Raw genomic sequence first — 26685 nt, forward strand, 5'->3', positions numbered from 1 at the left:
GTCTGACCAGCGCCCGATAGAGGGGAAGTATCACCTCCTTGGACCTATTCGTCATGCATCTGCTGATGCACGATAAAGTGCCATTAGCTTTTTTGATGGCTTCGTCACACTGCCGACTCATGTTCATCTTGGAGTCCACTAGGACTCCAAGATCCCTTTCCACTTCCGTGCCACCCAGCAGGTCATTCCCTAGGCTGTAGGTGTGCTGGACATTTTTCCTCCCTAGGTGCAGTACTTTGCATTTCTCCTTGTTGAACTGCATTCTGTTGTTTTCTGCCCACTTGTCCAACCTGTCCAGATCTGCTTGCAGCTGTTCGCACATTGTACCTCGGAACTGATTTTCCCATAGGAAACAATCTTATAAACGGGGGATTGATTCCTGAACCAAGGCCCGATACCCTATTTTCACCAAAAATAACCCAGAATTTTGTAATCACAGATCAATCAATCACAGATGAGTAATATAGCTACATTAATGTATTTATATTGTAAATAGCAATCATATTGATTTGGAAGGACTTCTTTGAGGTGACTTTGCTGGACTTTTTGAAGGGCTCTTGACTGGAGTCTTTTCAGGAGTCTTGGCTGCAGGTTTTTCTGGAGTCTTGTCTGCTTTCTTAAAGGAAGTGTCCAAGGAAGTTTGGACAGATGTTCTCCAGGGAGATGGGCTACACAGCGAACTTGTTCGCTGGCATGGTGTTGCATAGGATCAAGCATTGGAAAGTTGAAACTGACGTCAGAAAGTTGAAGCAGCGTGTCAATTTCTGAACTTTGTAAGTACTTGTCAAGCTATTAGGGTAGAACGATCTATTTCCACAACTCTGCAATCTATTATCATTAATTCATACTTTATTAGTGACTATTATTTCAGACATATGCAGAGCTAATCCTTCATGCTCCTTACAGGCAAAGGCACTGTTAATCTTCCTAGCATTTGTTTCCCTGGATTAGGTTCTGACTCATGCAAAAAAATCTATCAATATTTACCTATAGAGGGACTAATTAAGGACTGCATTATTTTTGCTCTGTGTATACCATAGTAGTTGAAAACCCAATCCTCTGTAAAGCTTATGAGTGGATTTTAACTAGAAGAGAGAATCCGTATATATTTCAAAATATCAGCATTCAAGGCTACTTGTTGGCAAGGTCTTTTAGTGTCACAGGGTCGGGTCCCAGGGGTGGCTGTGATATTCCCCTGGAGGCTCTATGACCGTGTCCCACTCTGCCCATAGGGCACCTTCCTATCTTGCCTGCCATGGAAATACAATGATACAAGGGAATCTGCCCTGATCTTATTCTAATGACCATCCAGATTGTGGTCGTGGACTTGTGGGCTAATTGCATGGCTCCATACCTCCTCTTTACTGTGCCTCTATGCCTCACAGTTGGCATCCTTACAGGTGTACAACCAATTACTGACACAGCCCCTCACTGAGGCTTCCAACTTCTCAGCCTCTTAGCCTCACTCCAGTTGCCAGACCCCTTGGTCTCTCCTCTGGCCCCTCTCTGGGCTCTTTCGGTCTCACTCAACCAGTCACTGGGCTACCAGGTGCCTCAATCTCTCTCCTGCCCCCCACCTCCAAGCTGTCATCTTCTTTCTTGGTCCCTTAGCCTAGACCCTATTAGTTCTTTTCTTTCCCAGATACTCTCTAGGCACTCGGACCTGTCCAGTCCTGCATTCTGCTGTCTGGCCCCTCACTAGGCCTCACTATCAGCCTCAGACCCCTCACTGGGCTTCACTACTCCAGGCCCTGAACTCACATGGTTCTGCCCTCTATTCCCTGGCCCCTCACCGGGCCTCTGGACCCATGTGGTCCTGGCTTTCCTTGGCCCCTCACTGGGCCACTGAATCCTCATGGCTCTGGTCTTCCCTGCCGTGCATTGGGGTGCTGGACCCCCATGGTCCCAGTCTTCCCTGACCCCTCACTGGGCCTCTGGACCCAAATGGTCCTGGTCTCCCCTGCCAAGTGCTTTTCTGTTGGGGTATGCTCCCCTAGCCTTCCCTCTAGCCTTCTCTGGGGCTGAATTAAGCATGTGCTTAAAGGTAAGCATGGAGCTAATCATGTGCTCAAATGCTTTGCTAAATATGTATCTCTGTTGCTAAAAGGTTGATATTAAAACACACTGATAACAATTAATTAAACATTAAACTATGTTTAAAATCATGTGATCAATCCCTCATTTAAGTTGCCATCAACATTTTCAGAAGAGCCACCATTCCCACTGAGCAGTACTTGGCTCCACAAAAACCCAGTAAAAGAAATGGGGCTCCCTCTGAAGTGATGCATTCAGGATAAACATGGGCATCAGAATCTGTCCTGTGCTGAAAAGTAAATACAAGAGCGAGGAAAAGTGAACTGTATGTTAAATAGACAATTGCCAGTGTTCAATGGAAGGAAGAAATTAACATTTAATTTAGACTATATCATTATATAGTATATTTATCATTACAAAGTACAGATATCCTTATGTTCATCTATTTATAGACTGAGCTAGAAGGAAGGAGAAAGAGGTAAGACCTATCATCAGAAACAGAATAATTGCTTATCTTTGAGAAAAATAAGTTACCAGTTTTGACTAGCTCAACTGACTCATGAAAATTAGAATGAAACAACAAGCAAAATCAGACAAGCAGGAAACCACACAATCCATGAATATCAAGAGTAGTTTGATCTCAATGTGACCTCTCTGTGGTTGAGATGATCTAGGCTTCTGTAAATGTACAGTGGTAAATCCACTGATGGCTCCTCCATCTGGCTTAACCCCAACCAAGTCTGTTCTGAATTGCCACAGATAAACATTATAGCATTATAAACATTATAGCTCTCTCTATGACATGAAAACATACAAGGTAGACACAGTGTAGAATCATACAGAGATACCCTGGGTTGTCTGTGAACATACTGGCTTGTATACCAGCATGAGGCAGCACCATACAGATTTACCTGAGCTAACTTTGCATATGCTAGGTCTCAAACCAGAAACATAGCACTATTTTGCTTCACAGCCTTGAACTAAGTAGATATATCCATATAATCTCCCTGATTATGTCCTTTCTTCTAACACCTGGAAAGAAAGGCAACTGGCACAGGTCCACAAAGGTACCACACATGGGAGACTGGTGATACCTTAGTCGGGTGGGGGGCATGTACCCCTCCCAGCAACCAGTCAGACACTGGGGGAGGTCCCCCCATGTCCAACCTCTGGGAGAGGGGGCCCCCACAGCCAATCTCACTGACTGGGGGAGTCCCCTGAAGCCTAAGCAGGGAACGTGGCTTGTCAGGGGGTGCACCCACGCTCTCAGAGGGTGCACGTGCACCCTCATGCACCCCCCTACACATCACCACTGGTACCGCACCTACACAGACTATGGCTCCTGGTATCTGATACCAGGAGTGGAATTCACAAAGCTGAATTGGACATGTAAGTTCTCTATAGAAAGCTTGTGGAATGTTAGATACCTAAGAATTAAATTCACCATAGCCATCATAGGGAGCAGCATGCTGTCTAAACTAGCCAAGAGGAAACACAGAAGAGGCGGCTATGTCAGAAATACTGGACTTAAGACCACGTGTTCAACATATAAATGGCCTTAAATGCTTAATTGCAAACCTGGTCCATCCTGCTCAAGTCCCTGAAAAAATGTTAATACAAAAAGTGGGTGGTCATCCTCCTCCTTGCTGATTTTCTGTTACTTACTCTTAAGGGTAAGATGGTGGTTATTAAAAAAAGTAAAAACATTATGGATTTTTAGGGACTTAGGTGAAATAGAATCACATTTAGGTGCCTAAATCCACATTGCCACTCAATAGGTAGAAGAGGACCTGGTCCTTGGTGCTTATCTACAGACCTGTAGATAGGAGCCTACATAAGCTAAGATTCATAGTCCAAAACCTCCTGCTAGCCTTAGGTGCCTAAACTGCCCTTTCAATATGAATGACGAACTCATTCTTTTCTTCTAAAACATAACTACAAGGGATGCTAGTGCCTCTCAGTAGGGTTTTGTGACGCTTTGGTCCCCAATTCAATTCAGTGGAGATTTGGCCTGATTCGGTGGCCAAATCTCCGAATCTGAATTGAATCAGGAGACTCTTTAATCTCTCTGAATTGAATTGGAACCCTCTGAATCAATTCAGAAAGATTCAGCAATTCAGACGTAGACACAGCTTTAAATGTTTTTTCTACATACCTCAAGGTACCAGGTGGCTCATGAATGCTGCGATGCTGGAGCAGATGAAGCATCCCACAGGAGTGTGGGGGGTTCCCCAGTGTGCTCAGCAGCAGACCTGGAAGTGGACCAGAAGAACTTCCAGTCCACTTATGGGTCCACTGGGGAGCCCCCCATGCCTTCCCTGGCTCGGTAAATCATGCCTCCTGGGCCTGGTGGGGCACCCAGGATTACTTCGCAGCCGATTGCTGAGCCAGAGGAGGGCATGGGAGGGGCCCCAGTGCACTCCCCAGTGGACCCAGAAGTGGAGCAGAAATACTTCTGGTCCACTTCTCGGTTTGCTGCCGAGTACGCGGGAGAGCCCCGCATGTTCCTGTGGGATGCTCCATCTGCCCCACCATCGCAGCATTCATGAGCCATGGCTGGTACCTCGAGGTATATAGAAAAAAACATTTAAAGCTGTGTTTATGGCCGAATCACTGATTCTCTGAACCGAATTCTCTGAATTTGGCCGACTTGAATCAGGGACAGTGATCTGAATCAATGAATCAAATCACTGCCCCCAGTTCAGACCGAATCCGAATCTGAATTGAATATAGCCCGTTTTGCACACCCCTACCTCTCAGGTCTTCTAAAGGAGCCTAGTGGTTAGTAAAAAGTTGAAGAGTTCCCTAGAAATTGGGAGATCCTGATTGAATGCCTTTATCAAACTGAAAAGTTTTAAAGCCACATCTCCCCTTACTTCCCAGAAAAGTGCCCAAACCCCAATTCTACATAAGCCTGCCCTGTAGCCGTCCTACTGAAGTTGGGTCACAGTCCAACAAAGAATGCAAACAAGATGCAGCCTGACACAACAGCCAGATAATTCTGTTTATGTATTTTATCCAATGAATTTAATCTGTGGATCTGGGCATCTTTCCTTTAATCCTTATTCTGGCAAATAAAACACTTCTTAACATAAATGGGAATTTTGTATGAGAATATACTGCAGAATTTGGACAGCAATTTTTGGTGCCTTGGCCATTAGTCAGCTGGTTTAAATCCATGAGAAGAAATTTGAAGTGAGTTAAAGAAAGCGGTAGCTAAAAAAGCCTACATGAACAAAGAATTGAAGTAGCGTATTGTGAACACCTGGAAAGGCCTGTCTCCTATTTGCAAGAAATATATCAATGATGTTACAAAGGGACATATGTATGTGATAAAAGCTAATGGTGGACAAACTAAATACTGAATAGAATGGCTTAAAAGAAATCACTTAATAATTTATTTTTCTTTTGCAGTATGTACACTTGTGCATGAATAAAGAATTTGTAAGATTAAATTAAATTGGTAATTGAATCGTTTGAATATGTTTATATTATTTAACACAAAATACAAGTAAATGAAATGCACAGAAAATGAGCAACCTAGTTCTGTTCCTAGTAAAGTCAAAGGCAATACTTTGAATGACTTCACTAGAAAAAAGGATGGAGCCATTAATGCTAAGAAATTGAGGGTAGCAGTTGTATTCTCAGCTTACTGCTTTTAAATAATTGGGGTCAAATACAGAGGCCACAGTTAAAATCTTTATAATTATTCATCAGTGTCTGCAAACTTTCTGGCATGTGAGTATATTTACTTGAATGAGTAGGTCCTATTTCAATAATGTTACTTAAATAAAGTAAGTTGTTTCTTGGTAAGCCACGCTGAGCCTTTTCTGGGATGGGTTTTGTATAAATAAAATAAATAAAATAAATAACTAAATATATGTAAGTGTTTGCAGGATTACTCCGGTGATTAGCATTGCCGTGGTATTTGCTATAACGTATGCTGTCTCACGCACACTTGATGGATACAGGGAACAAAACTCTGATACCGGGAATATATATGCAGAATGTGTTGGGGTGATGGACTCTGCACAAGTAGTAAATATGTAGGTGAAGAAGGGAACAATGAAGTGGGCTGGTAAGCAGCCACTGGGCCTATGGAGGGCCCACACAAGAGTTACACAGGGATAAGGCCTGGTAGACTGCTGCTCTGTTCCATAAGCAAAAACATTGTCCTTTCCAAGAAGAATGTAGAAATATTTAACTACAAACTCTGTGTGTCCCAGGAGTCTGGGAACAGGTTTGTCTCACCCTAGCACAGGACACCCATATAAAGCCCACTTATTCCAGCTTTCCATGGGATTCCGAGATTCTACCCATCATGCAGAGTGATACCACTTTGATTATGTATTTAATTTTAAAATCTGATAAGACACAGGCTGTAAAGAGTAATCAGCCCTAAAGTTATAGGCTTATTGTATAGATGCAATTAACAGTTAATTTATACTAAATTGCATTTATTCTATCATTAACTAAAACATTTGTTAATACCATATTCATGAAATAACCTCCCACACAAATTGCATACTTCAATTTGTGCTTCTAATCAGCCAGTTATATAATATAATTTGAAGAGGGCAATTGGGACTTTTATGTAGGATATTATCATAACAGAGATTACGCACAATTAAGTACCTAATCCAATTTAGCTGTATATGTTTCTGTTACAGCTATTATTTTAAATGATAAAGAAAAAAATAGATATATACAGCAAAAGCTCTACAGCATTCTCTGGGGACAAATTATTGTAATATTTGCTGATACTTGAAAAGCCAAAGGAGGTGCACTTTACATTATCTGTTTATTTAAAAAGGGATTTTTACGGTCTAAATATAAACTAAACTTCAGAGTTTCATTTTGTACAAATTGGATCATTCTTGAATTGTCTCTAAGTGATAAACCTAAACAGCTAATAATCAATAATAAAACAAATAACTAGAACTAATAAAAAAAGAAACAAATATGTCTATCAAAGCTTACTTATTGTAATCGAAATACAAAAGCATAGCAATTTTCTGTATGTTAAAACAAGAAACCTCAAGAGCCATATTTTTATTTTGGATACATTATCAATAAAAATAAATTCTTCTGTCTTGTATAAATGATCCCAACTCTGGTATCCTCTGCAAATAGTTTGGTACTTTCACTTATTAAGAACATTTGTTCTTAGTCTTAGAATTCAATTTTTCAAAGCCAGAGATTTATGGGCCATGGGAATTTCTGTAAGGTTATTTTTTTAAAAGAACAATTTTTTCTTCATAAACCCTGCTTCTCTCTCTTTCTTCTTTCAGTCTTATATGACCAAGAGACATTTAGCTTGAGGAGATACAAATTAGTTATACAAATGTTTTACTTTTTTCCTGCCTTTAGTTACACTGAAACTAGTTGTTTTGACAAGGATAACACTAGTGTAGTACAATGACTCATATTTTTTTTTACAAGGGCCATCCTGTCATACTTTACTCACACTGACCAGCTGCCTTCTTTACAAGCATTTCCACTAAAACCAGTGAGACCAATCTGGAATAACACTTAGTATCACAAAAAGTGACAGCATTTATAAGTATTGAAAATCGCAAAAAAATATATTTCCATAAAACTATTTTCTGCTTTTTTATTACTTTTCATCAAAATATAATGATAAAGAGAGGCTAGCTCATTTTCAAAATAACCTCTATATTTCAAATTAACATCTCATTCTGCAGTCCAAACCAAGGCTCTTTATTATTTCCAAGAACAAAATCAACCAGTTGGCATTCCTCAGTATATTTTAGTTAAACATACATGTCATTTGCAAAGAACAAGTCAAGAAATGTGCATTTTTCCTCTTAAGCAGATTTCTTTTAAGTGATTTTATAACCTTTCTAGGCTGTAACTTGTGTGCCTGCATCTGCCAAGAGCTGCATCTGTACAAGTGGCTTTTCCATATATCAACTGCCATAGAACAAAAGTATGAAAAGAACCCACAGCATACAGGCATACGTCACAGCTGTTCTTGGTTTAGTGGAATAATCCAATGTCATCCTAAAGGAACTTTAGTAGCTACAGAATTTATATTAGAAGAAAGAATATTAAACATTGCAAACCTTGAGTGCAGCAGAACCTTTGTTCTGCCTTCCTGGAACAAGTTCCATAACATGGGTCAGATCCAAGATCTACTGAAGTCAAAGGGAACCTTGTATCCTCCAGACTCTCTTTCTCCCCCTCCTACCTTAGCAGTCCCTATGTTGCACATTCGAGTGATCAAATGCTGGCTGGCTTCAGTAACTTTGAATAGTTAATCAGGACAGTTTACCATACCCTTCCTAAGGTGAATTTAACAAAATTGCTGGCTCTCCTAACAGGGAACTTTCTTCCAAAACAGCTTTCTTCCTCTTGTGGCTAATGGTCACATCGTTATCTGCAGTTCCAGATGTTGGCTATAACTCATTTTTTTAAAACTTCCACGTATCTACCTGGAAAGTATGATGAAACAGAATGCAGTCTGTCCTTGTTTTCCAAACTGCAGGCTATCAGCAGGCTAAAAAAGGCAATAAGTGCCACGCGTGTCTTGGAGATCTATTGCAGTTATTACCAGTGTGGGAACTTCAGTGCAGAAAAATATTACATGATCTCTTGTTCTCCTGAGCACTAATGAAGAGATAGTCAGACCTGATTGAACCTCGGGGACCTAAACATACCAAAACAAGACTGTAATGTAGTCAGAGTGTCTTTGTATTCTGCACTGCAGGCTTCAACAGCACATCACTGTTGCAGTAGCCAATAACAGACATCACAGCATTTCATATCTGCCTTTGACAGAATCTCCTTGTTTCTTTCTATGTTTGCACTCTAAACAATCAATTAAAAAGTAAAGGGACTATTCTTAACCAGTTCAATACCTTCGCAAGTTGCTATGTAGTATGAACCATTCCATTAAGGAAACAGTTGAGATTAAAGAATAATACCTTTCCCAATAAAAGACATCTTAGGTAAAAAAATATAGACATATGTTTACAATCTATATTTCTGTGAGAAAATGAAAAGACAGCTCATGTAAGAATGCAGGAAATCAAATGAAACGAAATAAAGTTATGACAATTTTTATAACTACGAGAGAGAGGCATGGATATGTAAACAGCTGTATGTGTGTGTATATATATATATATATATATATATATATGTGCATATATCCATTGGTATGTATATACCCCACACACATATGCAGATATGTGTGTGTTCAGATGTCATATTTGCACACATACACATAGATATGTTGTACACATGCATGTACACATACATATACACATATTAAATCCTCTGAAGAGAGAGGTTGTGGGATTTCTCTCCTTAGAGGTTTTTAAGACAAAGCCTTGGCTGGCATGATGTAGTTGGCGATGTCCTGCTTTGAGCAGGGTGGTAGGACTAAATGATCTCCTAAGGTCCCTTCTAACCCTCATTTTCTATGATTCTGGGATTCTATATTCTAGTCAGACCCAAAGAAAAACGTCTTGCATTCCCTAAAACTTGTCTAACTCTGCCCCAACTGTACAGTCGGTCCAATAAATGATACTACCCTAAGGAACCCTTGCCTCTTGCACCGATACACACATAAATCCATGGCATATATACATATGCAGATATACAGACAGACTTGTCCCTCTGTCCCCTCCAAAAGAAAGAGCTGGCAGACCGCTCTGCTGCCAGGGAAACCCAATACACATCTGTCCGGTTTGTGGCCACCTGTCCCTTGTGAGAAGCCTGTCAACAGTACCACTTGATGGTCTTTTATTCCCCGAATAAACCAGGTTGAAAAGGTGGCCATGTGCCGTTTTGTCTGAATAATGCCTGAAAGCCTGGTGAGATGGAGATGATATCTTTCTGGGAAGGGGGACAATTCCTCCCCCACCTCCACCCCAGCAAAACAACTCACTCCGCTGATGTTTAAATCCTTTCGTCCCATGCACAATCACTGCCCCTTTTTTCTGTTATGGTTTCTAAGAATTATTACCCAGAGTCGACAGATGACAGAATCAATAGGAAAAGAGCAGAAAGGTTGCGAGGGGGTTTCACTGGCAAACAAAACAGCCCGTTTCAAAATAACCCAGAGCAGAACTTGGGCTTCTCCAGTGGGATGTTTAATTTCCAGTCATGTCATTTAACATAGGTTTGCGTGGCTCTGCACTGGTTTTGGATTAAAAAATGACTGCTAACCCACAGGCAGTCGTATGAAAACAAACCTTGAGCTTGTGAAGTCTGATGTACAAAAGCACCTTAGCCTGGTGTTTTTCTCCCCTCCTCATTAAAAAAAAAAGAGAGATCTACAGACATTTTTTGCTGCTTACAAGTCACGTTGCACTGGTGCTTTTGTCGAGAGAATGTAGTTTACCTCCGAGCTTGGATTGAATTGAAACTCGAAAATTGTCGAATGCAAGCGTGGAGAGGGACTTTGCTGAGCGCTGAGATGCGCATGTATGGAATAGCTGAAATAGGAGTGATGTGTCAATCCCCTGCTAATCCAGAGCGGTGCTGCTGCTGGGTAAATGCCAGTGTTGACTCCTACTTGGTTGTGTTGTGTTTGTAAAAAGAGGAGAATCAAGAGGACTTCTCGCAATTGCCAGCTGGAAGCGTGGGAGTCCATCGCACACATACCCCATGCTCACTCAAACAGCGATCAAGTGATACCTCCAGGCGCGGGCGGGTCTTCAGGTGGAAGCAAGCACAGAAGCCACAGTGTTGTTGCAGAGTAGCAAGGCTCGTATGTTTAGCTCGGTATGTCATCACTATACAACTGTCTCCCCTTGTGCACTCAAGTGCCCATTCCCAAGGCCAGAGTTAAGGTTCTGACTCCCCTCGGTAATAGATCACTTCATTTTCATAAGCCCGTCTTTAAAAAAGAGTGCCCCAAACATGCCTCCATCTCTATATAGACCCATAAAAGTGGGTTTCAAACTCGAATCACAGCAGAGTGGGACCTGGAAGAGTTTCCCTTTCCGTAGTTATACTTAGTACTTTTGGACTTGGACTTCACACTGGAATGCAAGCATGCCCATGTCTAGGTAGTCTGCATTTGACAGTAACCCTGGCTTATTTCCTCGCTGCCAAGGCGGCAGGTCATACGATTTGAATGCAGTGGCAACTGCCAGCAGCAACCATTATTATTCCCATAGGAAGGAATCATCATGGCAATCATCACCAGCTGGAGATAATTAAAACTCCCCCATTAGGTGTTTCAGTTTAAGCAGCAGGTACAGCGATATCTATCTGATTTGCCTGCAATGCCCTGGGATGAGCTTAGGGGAACAGCCGAGATGTCATCGTTAACTCTTAAAACCAAGAGGCTTTTTTTGGGGGGTCTAGGGGGAGATATTTGTTTTTCTCCTCCTTTTCTGTTTGGTGAGGAAGCTGTTTGGTCTGGTTCTGCTGTGAAGATTAAACTGACCTTTCTGGCCACAAACTTTCTTTGTGCTTCAATATAAGGATCGCTCTCTCGGGGGGGGGAACTCTCTCTCAGAGCTTTGATAGAAACTCTGGATGAAATTAAGAACTTCAAACCACAGCTTTTTGAAAAGAAAAACAGATGTCCTGTTTGTTAAGTATAAATAACTCCGTACGTGGAAACCTTTTTTTTTTTTTTTTTTTTTACGCTGCATTAAATTTTATTTAATGTTGGGTGCATTTAAACTGTAAAAAAAGAAAGAAAAGAGATGGAGCAAAATATGTGGGTGACAAACCTCTAAATCTTTCCCCTAGTGAAAGGGAGAGAGAGAGACAGACGGGAAACCCTTCATCTAGATGAAAGTGTGCAATGTGTTTCCTAGCCAGCCTGGTGCGCCTGCCGTGGTCGGCCATGGGATTAAGCAGATTTAGGGGAGTGGGGGAGCTGGGTTTGGACTCCAGGGGCCGGGGAGGCCATGCCCCAGCCGAGCATTTTAGAGCAGCCTGGGGGATCACTCACGTGAGGACGTAGTTAACGCTGACGATGCAGTGGGGCCGCGAAGATCTGCTGTTGTGCACGATGGTGGCGTAGCTCTGCACCCACACCCAGCCGCCATGCTTGGCCAGGAAGCGGTAATACTTGGTGGTCACTTGCCCTTTCACCAGCACTGCGGGAGGAACGAGAGAGGGAAGCGATCATCCCGTGCTGCTGCTCTGGGGGGCAAGGCTGTGCCCGTCCCGCCGGGGGGCTCCCCTTGTTAGAGACGACCTGACGGGGCTCGGGGGAAGGGCTGCCCCAGCTCCTCCAGGGAGCTGGTCCCAGTGTTTTCGGACAAATCGGATCCCGAGCCATCGATATCGGCGGTGTGCACCCCGGGGAGACAGCGATGGGGCAGGCACTGTGCCGTGGGGAAAGAATTGCTCCATCTCTGCTACTTTTGAGAAAATGCGTTCATGCAAGTCGGGTCGACTGCGAAGGTCAGGAGGAAACCCTGTGCTTCATGACCCTGTGCGCACAGGGCTCTACTGGGTTGAATATGGTATTTGTCTCGTCAAGATTTAACTATCTGTATTTATATGTGTGTGTATGCATGTGTCTACATGTATACACACATATAGATATGTGCTGTGTGCTTGTGTATGTATATATATATCTCCACACACCCCCCAACCTACATATAGATAGATATATACACACACACACGTACACACCCAAAACCTATATGTAGATACATAAACAGATATATACACACCCAACACATGCATATAGATACACAGACAGATATATATACACGTACACACACCACCCATCTATATGTACGTGTGTATACATGTAGACACATTCCTACACACACATACATATAGATAGGCAGACAGAGAGGCAACATCTTGATTAAAATACTGTATTCAACCCACTAGAGCCGTGTGTGTGTGTGTGTGTGCGTGCGTGCGTGCACGCGCGCCAGGATAAAATAAATTAAACCTGCGTTCGTTGCTGTACATTATCTTTGACTTCACACACAATGGAACAAAGACTAGCAAAGTCAAAAAAGTGTGCGTGTGTGTTATACTTTTTATTATATAAGATTATGGTATTTGGGGCATCCAGATTATATCTGCATAATCTAGATTATGTATATATCATGTATATATAAAGTATATAAATAGATGCACTTCTTTGGCTTTACTAGTCTTTCTCCCATTGTGTGTGAAGTCAAAGATAATGTACAGGAACTAACTCCGTTTTAATTTATTTTATCCTCATATTAATTGATAGAAAACTAAAAATCCCTCTACCAACCCTTGGAGTGGGGGGAAATACGTTCACCTCATCGTTGTGAGACGTGATGGAAACTTGTGAAGGAGAGTCTGGCTTCCTACTGCTATGACTTGTTTCGAGCAGGGATACAAATGATCCCTTCCAGCCGGCATCCCAGCTCAGATGAATGTCTGAGGTTCGTCTCGAGGGAAGTCTCGGCTCCCTGGTGCTCCTCGAGTTCACGAACGCTTCTACTCCCTCTATCCTTTCCTTCTTTCCTTAGTCTAAATAAACAGGGTGCATATCTACCCTGCCTTCTGCCTGACTTCAGACTTAAGACATCTAACTACCTCTCTCTCTGCCCCCAACCCTATCAGTTCCCCTACAGCCTCTTTGCTTCTAGCAAAGATGGGTTCATTCCAACCTGCTGGAGATGTTGCCTCCACTCCGGCTGGACTGGCTTTTCAGGATAAGGAATAAATCCCAGTACTGTATTTAAATCATATTACAGGCAAAGTGAGAAGGTCCCCGTCAGGCCCCGAAGGGGCTGGGGTGCAGCGCGGGGTGAGTTAGCAAAGGGAGCTCCTTACACAGATGATGAGCACAGCGCAAGTGGAAAGTATCACAGCTATGGACGTGGTGGTAGAGGGTCTTCTCGATCAGGTCCTGAGGCTCGTAACCTGTTAGCTCAGCTACCCTGGAGGGGGGCGGGGAAGAAAGAGACAAAGAAAACAGGCATTTAATGTGTGACTGGGGCTTGTCGGGGAAAGCTTGGGCCTGAAGAGACCTTCCAGGTACCTGGAATCTAAGAATATGAGCTTCATATCCAGGCTGGCTCGGAACATGAACATATTGCTGTGCAGCTTGATTTCCGTCACTGCGCTGGGAGGGAGCGAGTGGCCCACAGCGACCAGGCCCACGTTCTGGTAGCAGCCATCGAAGGGGGACATGTCCAGGCTGTACTGGCGGATCTTCAGGTACCCGCTGCAATGGATAACCTGCGGGGACACACAGGAACGATGCTCAGGCCCTGTCTAGCCCCGGGAAAAAGATTGAAAGCATGCTCTCAAGTGGGACAAGCTACACACATATTGGGAGACAGGTCTGCAGAACCCTTCAGCACTAGGGACTTGATCCAAAGACCATGAGAGTCAGTGGGAATGGTTCCACTCCCCTAAAGTGGGTTTTGTAGCAAGGTCTAACCATGCTTTTAATACCGCTTACAAATTTATATCTAGAGAAAACATCTCCCATCCAGGAAGAGCACACACCAACTGCAGGTGCCTCCTCAGTCTGGCGAAGGGGATTTATACCCGAAAGCTTGCAAAGAAGATTTTTTCCAACTGTTTGAGTTGGTCTAATAAAAGATAACAGATTTACCCAAAGAACCTTGTCTCCCTATGTGTAGAGAAAAAGCGTTCAGAAAGAAAAAGGCCGAGCGAATTACAACTGATTTTTACAGCTAAAACGACAACTAATATATGTTTTTAATGAATGTAAAGCTGTGGAAGATGTGTACCTCATATAGCAATGCATTAGACCATATCTTTGGCTATAGATCTATGGTCATGCCATGCAGCGATACGTTTCTACTTTAATAATGTTGTGTTATGCTCTTTTTTTGGAGTGATTGCCAGAGGTATACATGCACTGATCCACGTGCCCTCAAGGTGCTTTTTTATGAGGTGGGTCCCTATTCTCGCAGACGACAAAGCTGAAGTAGAAAGAGGCTTAGGTCACAGGAGGTCCATGAATAGGACCCAGAAATCCTTGCATAACCCTGCCAAAACTTTACGAACCCTTCTGGAAGTCTTCCACGATATTCTACAGACCTGAAAACAGTCTGGCCAGGTCCAGGCAGCAGTTTGCACAGAGCCCCTGGGACCCTTGGTGCTTGCATGCAAAACTGAGGTTTGGAGCTGAGTTTGGGTTTGTGGTTTATGATCCTTAACCTGAAACTAAGTAGAGGAGCTCTGGGCCCGGGTCGCCAGCCAACTACAACAGCCCAGCTGGGCAGACGCTCTGGCCTGGGCTTCCAGCCCCCTCGTTTCAAGTGCAAGCCCCGCGCAGCGCACCTTGTAGCCCCCGCAGGTCAGGCCGGCGTTCCTCTTGGCCAGGACACACTTCATCCTTAGGAAGAAGGACCGCTCGATCTCGTACTCTGGGGTGGGGAAGGCACAGACAGGAGTGAGAGCGGGGCTTGGTGGGAGCCCATCGCCCAAGGCGAAGCCACCCCCTGGCCGGGGAAGGGGGCGGGGGAAGAAGAGCTGCCCCTTACCCTGCACGAAGTGGGAGTGGTAAGGCTGGTGTGCTGTGAGCACCGCGGTCATCTCGTCGTGGTCGGCGGGGTGGATGTATTCATAAATGCTGTTCCCGGTCAGCTCTACCTGTGATGGAGGAGGAGGATTTCATCTGCATCTCCTTTGCCGCCCAGCTGCTGCTATTGTGCAGCTTTCTAAATACACCCCGGCGATTGCACCGCCCCAGCTTCTGCGGCTCTGCACGGAGCAGGGCAGCTCCCGGGGGAAATGCAAGGAGCAGAAGGGGTTTCTGCTCGGACCCCACGCCCCAGCGACAGGGTGGTCGCCTGTCCCCGTACCTGCGATAAACCCAGGTGAACGGAGGCCGTCTCTGAGATGTACATGATCTTGCCATCGGGGGCCACCACAAATATGAAACCATCCAAAGTCTGGAAGGGAAGGAGACAGACTATCTGAGAGCTGCCCGTCCCACGCCTTCACCGCCGGATCTGGGAGGATGGTGCGACCAAGTGATCCTGACATAAGTGGCGAGCCCGGAAATCCTTGCCTTTCAAAGGGGCTCTTCAACCAGGGCATCTGTCTGGCAGGGAGCTCTACCAGCGAGCCAGACCCAGGCGCCCAGGAACCAAGAACCCCAGCCCCCAGCGCCCGGGATGCTCCCGTCCCCGTTTTCCTTTTCCCCGGGGATACTTAAACAAGTGCTAAGAAACCTCAGGAGCGATCTCCACTGCGACCAGTGTGTAAAAACAGACAGGACTATTCACCAAACAGACGTCGATAGGAGTTATTTGTATGCACTGGCAAAGGGATAGGCCCCAAGTATTAAGGGCCGGGAGACCCCAGGGTACCAAAAATATCTGCCCGTCTAGTATCCTTAGAGCTAATATGCCCTAGTTCATCCTTCAGACAACAGTGAGTCGGAGCTGACTTTCATGTTTTCTGTGTCTTGACCTCCCCGAGGCTTTCTCTATGTTTTATGCACTTTCCATTCCTTGTTCAAACCAGCTTTAAACTCTCTCTCTCACACACACACACTTTGTTAACACGACTTTCCAAAAAAAGGTGCTTTTGCCCCCAAAAGAGCTCCAGGCAGAGCTCTCTGTTCCCATCTCTTGTCATCTCGCTGCCTGACTTTCTCTGCTTCGGATGAAGGCTCCATCCTTCCCAGCAGCTGATCCGTGCGGGACAACCCGGTGGGGGTCGGAAGAGGCAAAGGGTCGCTACGGATTAAAAGAAAGTTCCCAGAAGTCAAGAAAATGCGCCGCACTGTTTAAGCAAGTTTGGCCTCTCCCTTGATGAATCACGTGAGCAGTTAAAAATTAGACAGGATGATAATTACAGTTCAAAATGGGGTATGATTTCTTTAATCATTAATACCAAATGGCTCCCCTTTCCAGGCCAGTACCTGCAAAAGATGAGATCCCAGCTCCCGTCCAACATTATCCAAAGGGCTGGTGCGACTAGAGTGGCCCCAGGCTTCTCCAAGTCCTGTTTATTTAAGACACACACAAAGAGAGAAAAGTGAGACGTCGAGACACTTATTAAAAAAGGCCTGTTGGAAGAGGCGAGGGTTTTTTTTATTCTAATTTCAAACATTTCAAAATACTTGCTCATAGCTGAGTAGAAAGTATTTCAGTGTAAAAAACAAAATACACCCCCCGCCGCCCCATCTAATTTCTGCGGGGGAGAAATATTGCTGTTGGAATTAGCAGTGAAGTTCATTTGCAAGAACTGAGCTGAATGCAACGAAGCCAAATAAAGAGCTATTCCAGATCGTCCCCTGGCTGCTAGCAAGCGGCTTCCTTGAAAAAGCGGTGCAATGGCCATAACCCGGAGCTCCCTGCGAGGTGACAGTAGGAGCCCAAACATATCAGGCCAAGGGTGTGCTGAGCAGGTCCTGGACCCAGCACACCACGAGTGAAGGGTGACCAAGCCCCCAGCCCCACGGATCCCGGAAGACGGGACCCTCGGTAGGATGCGACCCTGCAGGAATGATGCAGCATGCGAGCAGGGACAGCCTCCCCCATTGTCCGCGGTGACCCGCTCGTCCACAACTGGCTCGGAAATCAGGCAAGACACTAGGTGGACCAACAAAGGGCGCGTTCAGATCGCTTTGGCCAGCTGGGGTTAGGGATCTCAGCCCAGATCTTTAGGGCAAGGAATCTCATTTAATTCCCTCTGCAGGGTCCTCGCCCCGACGTGTCCACCCACTTCAGTGGCAGGTGTGGGTTTTGTCAGTCGTCTCTGATGGGACTCCAGCCACCCCTGTATTAACCCCGGTTAAAAAAAATAAAAGCAGGTTCTTTTCAGGACGCTGCCACGACAGTCCCCTCGTATTAACCTGCCCTTCGCACTGTCTCTCCGCAGCTGCGGGTTCATAACGCACCGGGATCCCAGCCCTCGGAGAGGGACCCGCTCCCCGCCCCTGCCATACCCCCTGGCCCGCGACCGGCCGGGCTCTCCCGCTCGGGCCCGACCCAGGCGGCTGCCCGCTGCCCGACCCTGGCACCAGGCCCTGTGTGCAAGGCAGGAGGGATCGCAGCCAGATGCGCCGGGTCTGGGCCTGGCCTTTTCAGCACGTTGCTGCTGAAGCCGTTTAAACAGGGCAGTTAAAGCCTTTTATGCTGACACCATTAACCGAGGCTTAACTTGACACGCAGGGTGATTGATGGCCGCGCGGAGCCAGCGCTGGGGGCAGAGCTCGGCGGGGGCAGCCCCTTCTCCCCCCAGAGCACACTCCTCCCGAGGCTGCTTTTCTGCTCTGCTCGCAGCATCGCCCGGGCTCACCTGGCCACGGGAGGCTGGCGATGTCTCCCCGGACACACACCCCGCCACCCTCCCTTTGCCCCCTCCTCCAGTGTGCCAGATCCCACCACTTCTCTCCTGCCCTCTTTCTTCCCCCTCCCCTTAAATCCAGCTCCTTCCTTTTCCGATTGCATCCGTCCCCCATCACCCCCTTCCCATTGCAACCTCTCTGCTTTCTTTCTGCCTTGATGCTCTTCTCTTCCCACCCACCCCTAGTCAGGGACCTGTCCCCCACTCCCAGCACACATACCTCTGTCTCTAGCCCTAGGTCCTTCGTCTCGCCAAATGCCAGCCGGCTATCAGGTCCCTCGGGTGGGTACTGCCTTCTGCCTCAGAACAGGTTCCCCGTAACTTTACAAAGCCCAGGGGTAAAGGGTTTGGGAGAGATGCCTGCCTCTTTTGCGCCTCCATCGTGGTTGCACTGCCTCCGGAAAGCTATCAGCCCATCTCCCCAGAAGACCTCCAGGAGCTACAGACCTACGGACTTCCAGCCTTTCCAGTACCCAAACGTAGCAGAAGTCCATTCACTGCAATGGAGCTGGGAGCTACTGGAAAGCATCTATTCTAGGCGCTTGGTGATTGAGCCCGTGAAGAGGCTACTAGACACTCAGTTACACTGGGAATGAAACAGGTCTAACCCCCTCCTGCCACCTTTGCAATTTTCCACTCCAAGACCGAACAGTCCTCTACGACTTGGTGCTAATGACACGTTTTGCTTGGTTGGTTGTTTCCAACAATGAAGTCCATTAAAAGGGGAGGAAAGAACCACTCCTGCTTCTTCCTACCCGAAGCAGCAGGAAAACAGACTCCTACATTCAATAAAGGCTCTTGTGTGTCCCTCGCCTGGATTTTAAGTTGTTTATTAAGCCAAGTGTACGGAACTAATTATTCTGCTCCTAAAAGGGAAAATAGCCCGAGCCTTGCGAGTTAATGAATAGCTCCTGCACATTACAAGTTAACTTTTTTCAGGAACACTTTTTTTTTTTTTCCACGGAGCGTTGCACTCTTCCTTATATGCTTCAGGTGGAAACCCTTCGCTGGCTGGCTATGTCTGTTAATGTTTTATAATTAAATGTTTTCACTTGTCTACCCGAACCGGCTTTTCGAAAGCCTATCACATGTGCTAGCTCTTTGTGATAGCTAGTTGTTTCAGTACCTTTTCAGTTGGAGATTATTTTTAGTCAGTGGCAACACAAATCTAATTGCTCTCCTCGTGCCCTTTAAAATTCGGCTTTTAAAGGCTACACACGGAAAAAACTCTCCACTACTGTTACTTTAAAACTTTATCTGACTGTCTCTTCGTTTTAACATCCAATTTTATTTTAGCGAGGGAAGCAGACTGATTTCTTGCACTTGACCTACCGCAGAAAATTCCGCAAATCCTTTGATTGTCTTCTTTAAAACAAAACAAGGAAATCAGCTCTCCTTTTGCTTCAGGATTACACTGGAAACAAGATCTAAAGATTCTCTTGTAATTTGGAGAGGCCAACAGAATAATAGGTTTGGAATAGAAACAAGCGGCTTTGTGAGGGAAAGGATAACTAAATCGTTTTTAGGCAAAGGATTTTCCCAGCTGAAGTGGCCAAAGACAAAGAAAAACATAATCTATTTTGGAAGATTTCCAAGTTATGCCACATTAACCTTAGTAGATAAAAATTTGCTTTTCTCTCTGAGCCCCCTCCGCCAGTCCGAGTCTGGTTAGTCATATTTGCATAAGTAGCCTTAGAAGGGATGTATCTATTATGGATCTAAAGAGCCAACTAGCTCACATTTCATTTGAACATCTAGGCGAAGTTTTACTGTCGCTTTATACTTGATGCATTGTAGAACCTTTTCCATTTAAATACCCCCTGAACCATGGATTACCTCAATGGACTGGCTGCACGGGTTTTGTAATTTCCTGAAAATGAGATTTCGATTTATAAAACAAGAAACCAATTAGTAACCAAATGAGGCGAAGTAGATCCACTAAAATTGACCTAATCCCACAGGCACCATTTAAGCCAGTTCTTGGCGAATGAATGATGAGCCACCGTCTAGCGTGGGCGCGGGGCATCCTCCAGCTGTGTTATTGCAAGCAGCAAAAATAAATTGAACGAGCTTTTCCTTCCGAATGAATGTTATACTCTTGACAAAATATACGAGATGCCCCCAAAATAACAATCTCCTCCACTGGAGGATGTATTTTTATATAAAACAGACAACTGAAGCTGCAAGGGAGCGACCACATTTTGGTTTTAGCCAACGCGTGGGGTTGTCTGGACTATTAGTACAAATTAGGGTCCGAATTAACAACAACAACAACAACAACAAAACGTTAGCTTTGTCCGGGACTGAGAGCTGAATCCACATTTCTTTTAACAATTTATCCGTAGAAAAGTTGCACTGAAACGTCCAACTTTTTTAGAATATAGCAAAGGTAGCGTCTCTACCTTTCTGCACAGGAGCTAACTGTATCGGCCACATCTGCTGAAGCATTAGGATTCCCGGGGCTTTTGAAATGTTTTATTCTCATTCACACACGCCCAGACGACTGCACAAGCTAGTTCACACGAATAGGACGCCCTAAGATAAGGACAATGTAATACTCACTGCTAAAAGAACCGGCTGCTTTGAGCTAACAATATCCACCCTCCATTTTTGATTGATCCAATCTTTAATGCCAGGAACCAATGGCGAAGTTGGGTTGATGAATAGTTTCTGCCCAATGACAAGTCTGCCTCATTGCGAGTCAGATCCCAAGGATCACTCCCCCAATGAAATATCATACAAAACCTGAGCAAAACTGGGGTTCAGGGAAGCGAAAACAACTGCCTCAGAACAAACTTTGCACTCCAAGATTAGGATGCTTCTCAATGAAAGATAAGGGCCAAAAATTGACGGCTGGTGGTGGCGGGGGAGGTTTCTGAGCTGAAAAAACAGAGCCCTTGAAGGGTATTTTTGTGGAGGCTGTTCCTCGCATTTACCCTCGTTTAAGCTAATTGCTGGCCTTTGGTGATGAACGCACTTGGAGGCTGCACTCTGACAGTCCATAATGCTGGGTGCCAAATTGAACAGTGCAGGAACAGATCGACCCAAGAAACGACGGGTACTAAATATATATTCAGTTAGAGATGAGACCCTATAGGAATATCGGTAGTTCAGATTGCTGATTTATTTTAAATGATTACAACCAAAATAAAATTCCAAACGAAATAACCCATGGGTAAGTAACGGCATTGGGCTCTGATCCTGCTGCCTTTATTTAGGTATAGGTGTGAAGGAAATCAGCAGACTTTTGCCTAAACCGTGTATCTTTACAGATTCTTCACTGTAGTCTGTGCTTAATAAAAATTTCTTTCTGAGTAATCCTCTGCCCTAATACTTTATGTCCTACTCCAGAGAAGTCCCCATTGAAATCAATACAGAGTTTTACCTAAATGACTGCAGAATTTGTCCTGGATTTGTGGCTCGTGGTTCTAAGTGGGGTTAAAAAAAACATTATTATCCTCGAAGGTTTTTTTTTTTTTTTTTTTTTTTGTTGGGGGGGGGGGGGGGGGAAGGAGTGGAAAATTACCTCAGATCAGGCCCTAAATCCTCATCTCAGAAAACAAAAGCGATATTGTGCAACTAATGTTAATAACAGAGGAAGGAGACATAGTTATTGGTTGTTCCTTTTAGTCTTTGCCTTCCTACTAGTTTCACTTGGCCGACCTGGCTTGCAATTGGTCCTTTCCTGCAATACTAAGTAACTACGGGCTCTCCGGAGCAAAGCCCAGAATGGCTGGGCAGAGTCCTTCTGTTAGGCAAAATGAATCCTCGGCTCCCTACCAGTATCCCTGGCGCGCAGGACACCACACCAGCGCCGGACTTAGGCCAAAGAAAAGCCAAAAAAAGGGAAGCCTCCACCTTGATGATAAGAAATTAATCCTAGGAAGAGACCTTAGGTCATCTAGTTCAGCCAGCTGGGTGGATGCGTGATTTGCTAGCCCCAAACCATCCCAGATCGATGCCTATCCAGGATCTTCTCGAAAACCTCCAATGAGGGAGAGCCCACAACGTCCTTAAGCATCTTGTCTCATTGTCCTTCAGCCCTCGCACCTTTGCGCTGTTGACTTTCAGCTGATGGACGCGATCACTCACAGGCTCATAGCAACGACACGGGAAGGCATGAAGGCCTTGGGTACCAAAGGAAGCGCGGGCTCGAGGGAATTCCCAAGCAAAACACTGTCTGCCCCAATAGGCCTCTACCAGTGGGGATGCAAGGGGATGAAGGCTGCACGGAGACCCCAGGATATGGGCAATGTTTGCACTGGCACAGAGCGTGGCCCAGCCCTTCAAGTAGCAGATCCTTCCCTTCCCTGTATGGTGTCTCCATGCAGCCTGCTAGGTGAAGCCACTCATAAAGCTTTACGACTGTACAGACATTTCGCCCCTGTGGTCCCGATGTAGCTTGTTAAAGCAGCCCCTTTCATGTTTCCTGATCTCCCTGTCCTGCCATGGCTACTTTCCTGTATTCCTTACTGCAGTTTCTTGGGGGGAAACCAGATCGACTCAGCTATTAAAGACAGCCTTATTTTTTCTCTCTGTCAGCTGCTGCAATTGCAATTAATACCAACCGGCCCCAGTCACAAAAAAGGCAATTGAGTGTTGTGTGTAGGAACCAAATTGAGTTCATTAACTGTTTAATTAAATAGTTTACTCAGGATGTCCTGTTTTGCCTGCTCCCAGTGCCTAGCCTTGTAGCAGACATGGATGATTTCTGAGTTAATTTAACAGGCACCGGTTAATGAAACCTAAAATCCCAGCCAAAAAAGGCTGCCACAAAACATCCGTTCTTCCTTTGAGGCTTCACATTAAATGATATCAATTATGGGTTTTTTTAAAAGGTCTACGGTAAATCACATGCGTTCATTTGCAACAAGATTAGCTAAGAAACGTTCCTGTTTATTTAAATGAAAAATGTTGCCTGAATAAGCACCACTTTAGTGGAATTGAATGGAAGAAAACGCCAATACTGGTGCACTTGAGAATGAAATACCATGAAATTCCAGCGTTTTTTATTTCTGGCGCGCACAGAAATGTAAATACTTTAAACTGTAAGCAAACGTCCCTCTGTCAACCCCCAAAAGGAGCCAACATGTTCAAAATACACCCAGATCGCTATAGAAGGAAGGATACAAATCAAAGTAATTTTCTTTACAAGTAACCTAAGTTGAAAATGATTGCAGGAGTTCACTATTTCACACGGTATGCATGCGAAGGTCGAAAAGCATCCGCCAGTTTAAAAAAAAAAAGTTATTTTTATTAGCCAGGGAAGGGGATGTTTCTAAAGAAAATATGATTTCATCCATTGATCTTCCGTATGCTTTCTAACTCATAAATCTGCTCTTGCAACTGTTATGCGAGAGTTCAGTCCTGCACTTCACATTTTAAGTCGACATCAAAACTGGTATTAAGCACAGAAAGGCAGCGTGGAGAGTAAACTGCAGCTTAAAGGCTTTTAAATGAGAAAAACTTCTGTAAGAAAATAAACATTGAAACCTAATGCTCAATCATTTCCCTCAGCAGTAAGAAAAACAGCATTAAATCACCTATCCACGTGGGAAAGGGGTTTTTTTTTTTTCTTCTGTTAGTCTTTTATCCCCCTAAAATAAAACAAGATTAAGGATTTCAATATTGAAATACTAACCATTATTATTCTACAAAGGTTTATTTAAACAGAGACTTTGCTAGACTCTTTGTAATTAAACGCCGTTCTGTTTAGAGAAACTACCTACCGATGTATAGCGATTTTCTGTGATCGTTTTTCTAAATTATTTCTTCGCAGAGAAGCGTTTTCTTATCAAAATATATTACACCAAAAATATATTCATTCAGTGCTGTGGCTCGCTTGGATCAGGCGTGTCCTCTTAGTTGTAGTAATAATTATAACTGTAATAATAATAAAGACCACGACCTTGCTATATAGATCTGCAAGACTACAGATCTATATGTAGTTTTCCCATGTACATTTATGTGGGAAAGAAAACAATGCCAGAGGTTCGCTGTACGTGCTTTACCCTTGATGCTGTAGGAGGCTATTTAATATTACACCGCAGTGTTAGGACTACATCTTATCCTCGAGTTTTTGAAAGGCTACTGCAGCTCGCCTGCAGCCCGCCGGCACCGGGATGGCTTTTGGTCATTTCCCAGAGCGAGAGGGCCACTGCACACCCCTGTTTGTCTTGCAGATTCTTCTCTCCACGGAAGTTTAACTCTCTTTTTGTACCAAACCGAAGCGAATTGCCCAAGCCGCTGATTTTCCTGTTTGTGTTTTAGGTAGCACAATTTCCTCCCTTCCTAGGTTAAATCTAGACCAGTAAACTAGAAACGGGAAACGTCCAAGTGTTGTAAACCGGCTTTTCCCAGAGAATTAATTTAAGAGTTAAACCGTATCCTAAACACAAACTCAGGAGGGAGCATCATGGTCATATTCATTTAAAGCGTTTGCTTAATGTGATATCATGGTAGCTTTCCCTCTAGCATTAGGACGTTCATTAGCTGCATTCAATAAACAACATCTTCGGATTGATATTGGAAGGAATCATAAGACACGGCACCGTGATTGCTTTGCGTGTATCTATTTTACGCCAAAAAAACAAACAAACCCTAAAAATAATCCAAAATCTGGCTACATAATGATTACAAATGATTATGTGGGAAAGATGTCCGCATGCTATTTCTGTCTATTCACAATTCTCTACCTGCGTATGGAGTCTATATCTTCCTAGGTGTAACCATTTATAATCAGTCTAAATAGATGTGAATTCATTAGATTAATAAGGATACAGTTGTAAGGGTTGCACTGTAGCTGTTATTAAGTAGATACCCCTTAGGCATAGTTATTCCAATAAGAGATTTAGAAACTAGTAGATCGGTGACGTAGGATGTCCTGTGATGACGTGTTATTTCGCCATCTTCCTTAGCCTGTTTATCTCCACTCTACGTCTCTCCTAGTGCTAATGTCCTAGTCCTAATGTCTCTCCTAGTGCTTCATATCAATTTCTTCCACATGGGTTAAGAAATAGCAGGAAGATTCCCACAGATAAATATAGTCAACGATTTCTCCCTGCTCCGTTCTTCAATTTTCCCTCCCAGCTCCGCGATGTAGTTTCCTTGACCCCCTCTAGCTGCTGCCCCACAAGCTAATAAGTAGGCGAGACCTGGACTGGAGACACAGGCCCCCACCTCAGAAAATGCTATAGACAAAACTTGTATGGGCTAAGCACATCCTGGGGTGGGCCACTGCCTGCAGCCCCAGTTACCGCGAGGTAACTGTAAAGTTACAGCTTTGCTTTGCTCAGGCCCGAGATCCCCCGGGAAATCCAGGATGCGCCTGGAGCCCCTGCTCCCCTCTTCAAGAAAGGTGATAAACTATCCTCCCTGTTGATCTGGACACAGACGCGTCCAGCTCATCCCCACAGGTATGGCGGGTTGAGTGCCAGTGGCTGGGATTCGTGCTTCTTACTCACACACCCAGAGCTCTTCTGAACTACGGAGGAGGGAGACTACTTCCCGAGCAGCTCAGTGCAGCCAAATAGCCCCTCCTGAGCAAGGCATGCTTCTGTTTGGGTGGCTCGGCGAGAGATGTTGCGATCTTTGCACTCTCCTATGCCTGAAGATGGGCGCGTGTGCCCGAAAGCTTGCAAATAAAGACTTTTTTTTTTTTGCAACTATCTAGTTGGTCGAATAAAAAGATATCCCGTCTACCAAGAGTTCTGATTGCTCGGGGTCTGTCCTGCACCCTCTTCTCTCACACGCAAACAGAACCAGAGGGAAATACAGGGGGAGCAGGACTAAATGAGGTCCCTCCTAACCCTAAGGTCCCCAGGACTCTCTGATCTTCTCCTGGCTACAAGAGCGGACGCCACACATGCGCGTCCAGGGGATTTCCACCCCCCCGCTTCTTTTGAGCCAGACTCTTTGTGCCTGCCTGCCTTCTTCATTTGCAGCTCGCCTTTAATTAGGCTCGGCGGGCTCTGCCGCTTTGCGCGCTGTTTAGCCTCCTCCTCTGTCTCTTTTCTCAAATTAGCATATGCTTTGGACAGCAGCGGCTCCGGCTCCGGTGCACTTTGCCACGCAATTCCCCAGTGCATTCAAACATTCCGCTTTGCCACGGAGGGACTGGGATCAGCTATTCTTCTCTTCCCATGATTACTCAGAGCCGACAAGCAACACCATATGCTTCTTCTGATCCAACAACCCGCTGCATAGGCACCAATAATTGACGAGACCCGCTCGAAATCACGCAGGACGGGAGCCTACTGAGACTGCAGGAGTTGACAAATCATTGTTAATAATCCTTTTAGGAACACCGCGGCCCTCAAGAGTTTGCAATAGCTTTATTTTTATAAAGTACGCCTTGACAGTATAAAGGACAACTCGATC

At 44.8% G+C, this 26685-nt stretch overlaps 1 protein-coding gene across 11 annotated transcripts in view; it reads right to left on the bottom strand.

Moving 5' to 3' along the window:
* Positions 1–26685, bottom strand: part of SIM1 (SIM bHLH transcription factor 1) — a 67119-nt gene that overhangs the window by 36509 nt on the left and 3925 nt on the right. For 4 of the 11 annotated variants that reach the window (XM_025200072.1, XM_006020462.2, XM_025200071.1 and 1 more), the window contains exons 3-9: positions 16877–16959; positions 15810–15899; positions 15489–15597; positions 15286–15371; positions 14009–14208; positions 13801–13907; positions 11972–12119 (exon numbers count right to left, since the gene is read on the bottom strand). In XM_025200072.1, coding sequence (XP_025055857.1) covers positions 11972–12119; positions 13801–13907; positions 14009–14208; positions 15286–15371; positions 15489–15597; positions 15810–15899; positions 16877–16959 — 823 coding nt within the window. The other 7 variants (XM_025200077.1, XM_025200075.1, XM_025200074.1 and 4 more) reach the window with 7 other exon arrangements.

This window comes from Alligator sinensis, unplaced genomic scaffold, assembly GCF_000455745.1.
Source record: "Alligator sinensis unplaced genomic scaffold, ASM45574v1 scaffold145_2, whole genome shotgun sequence".
NCBI classification, from domain to species: Eukaryota; Metazoa; Chordata; order Crocodylia; family Alligatoridae; genus Alligator; species Alligator sinensis.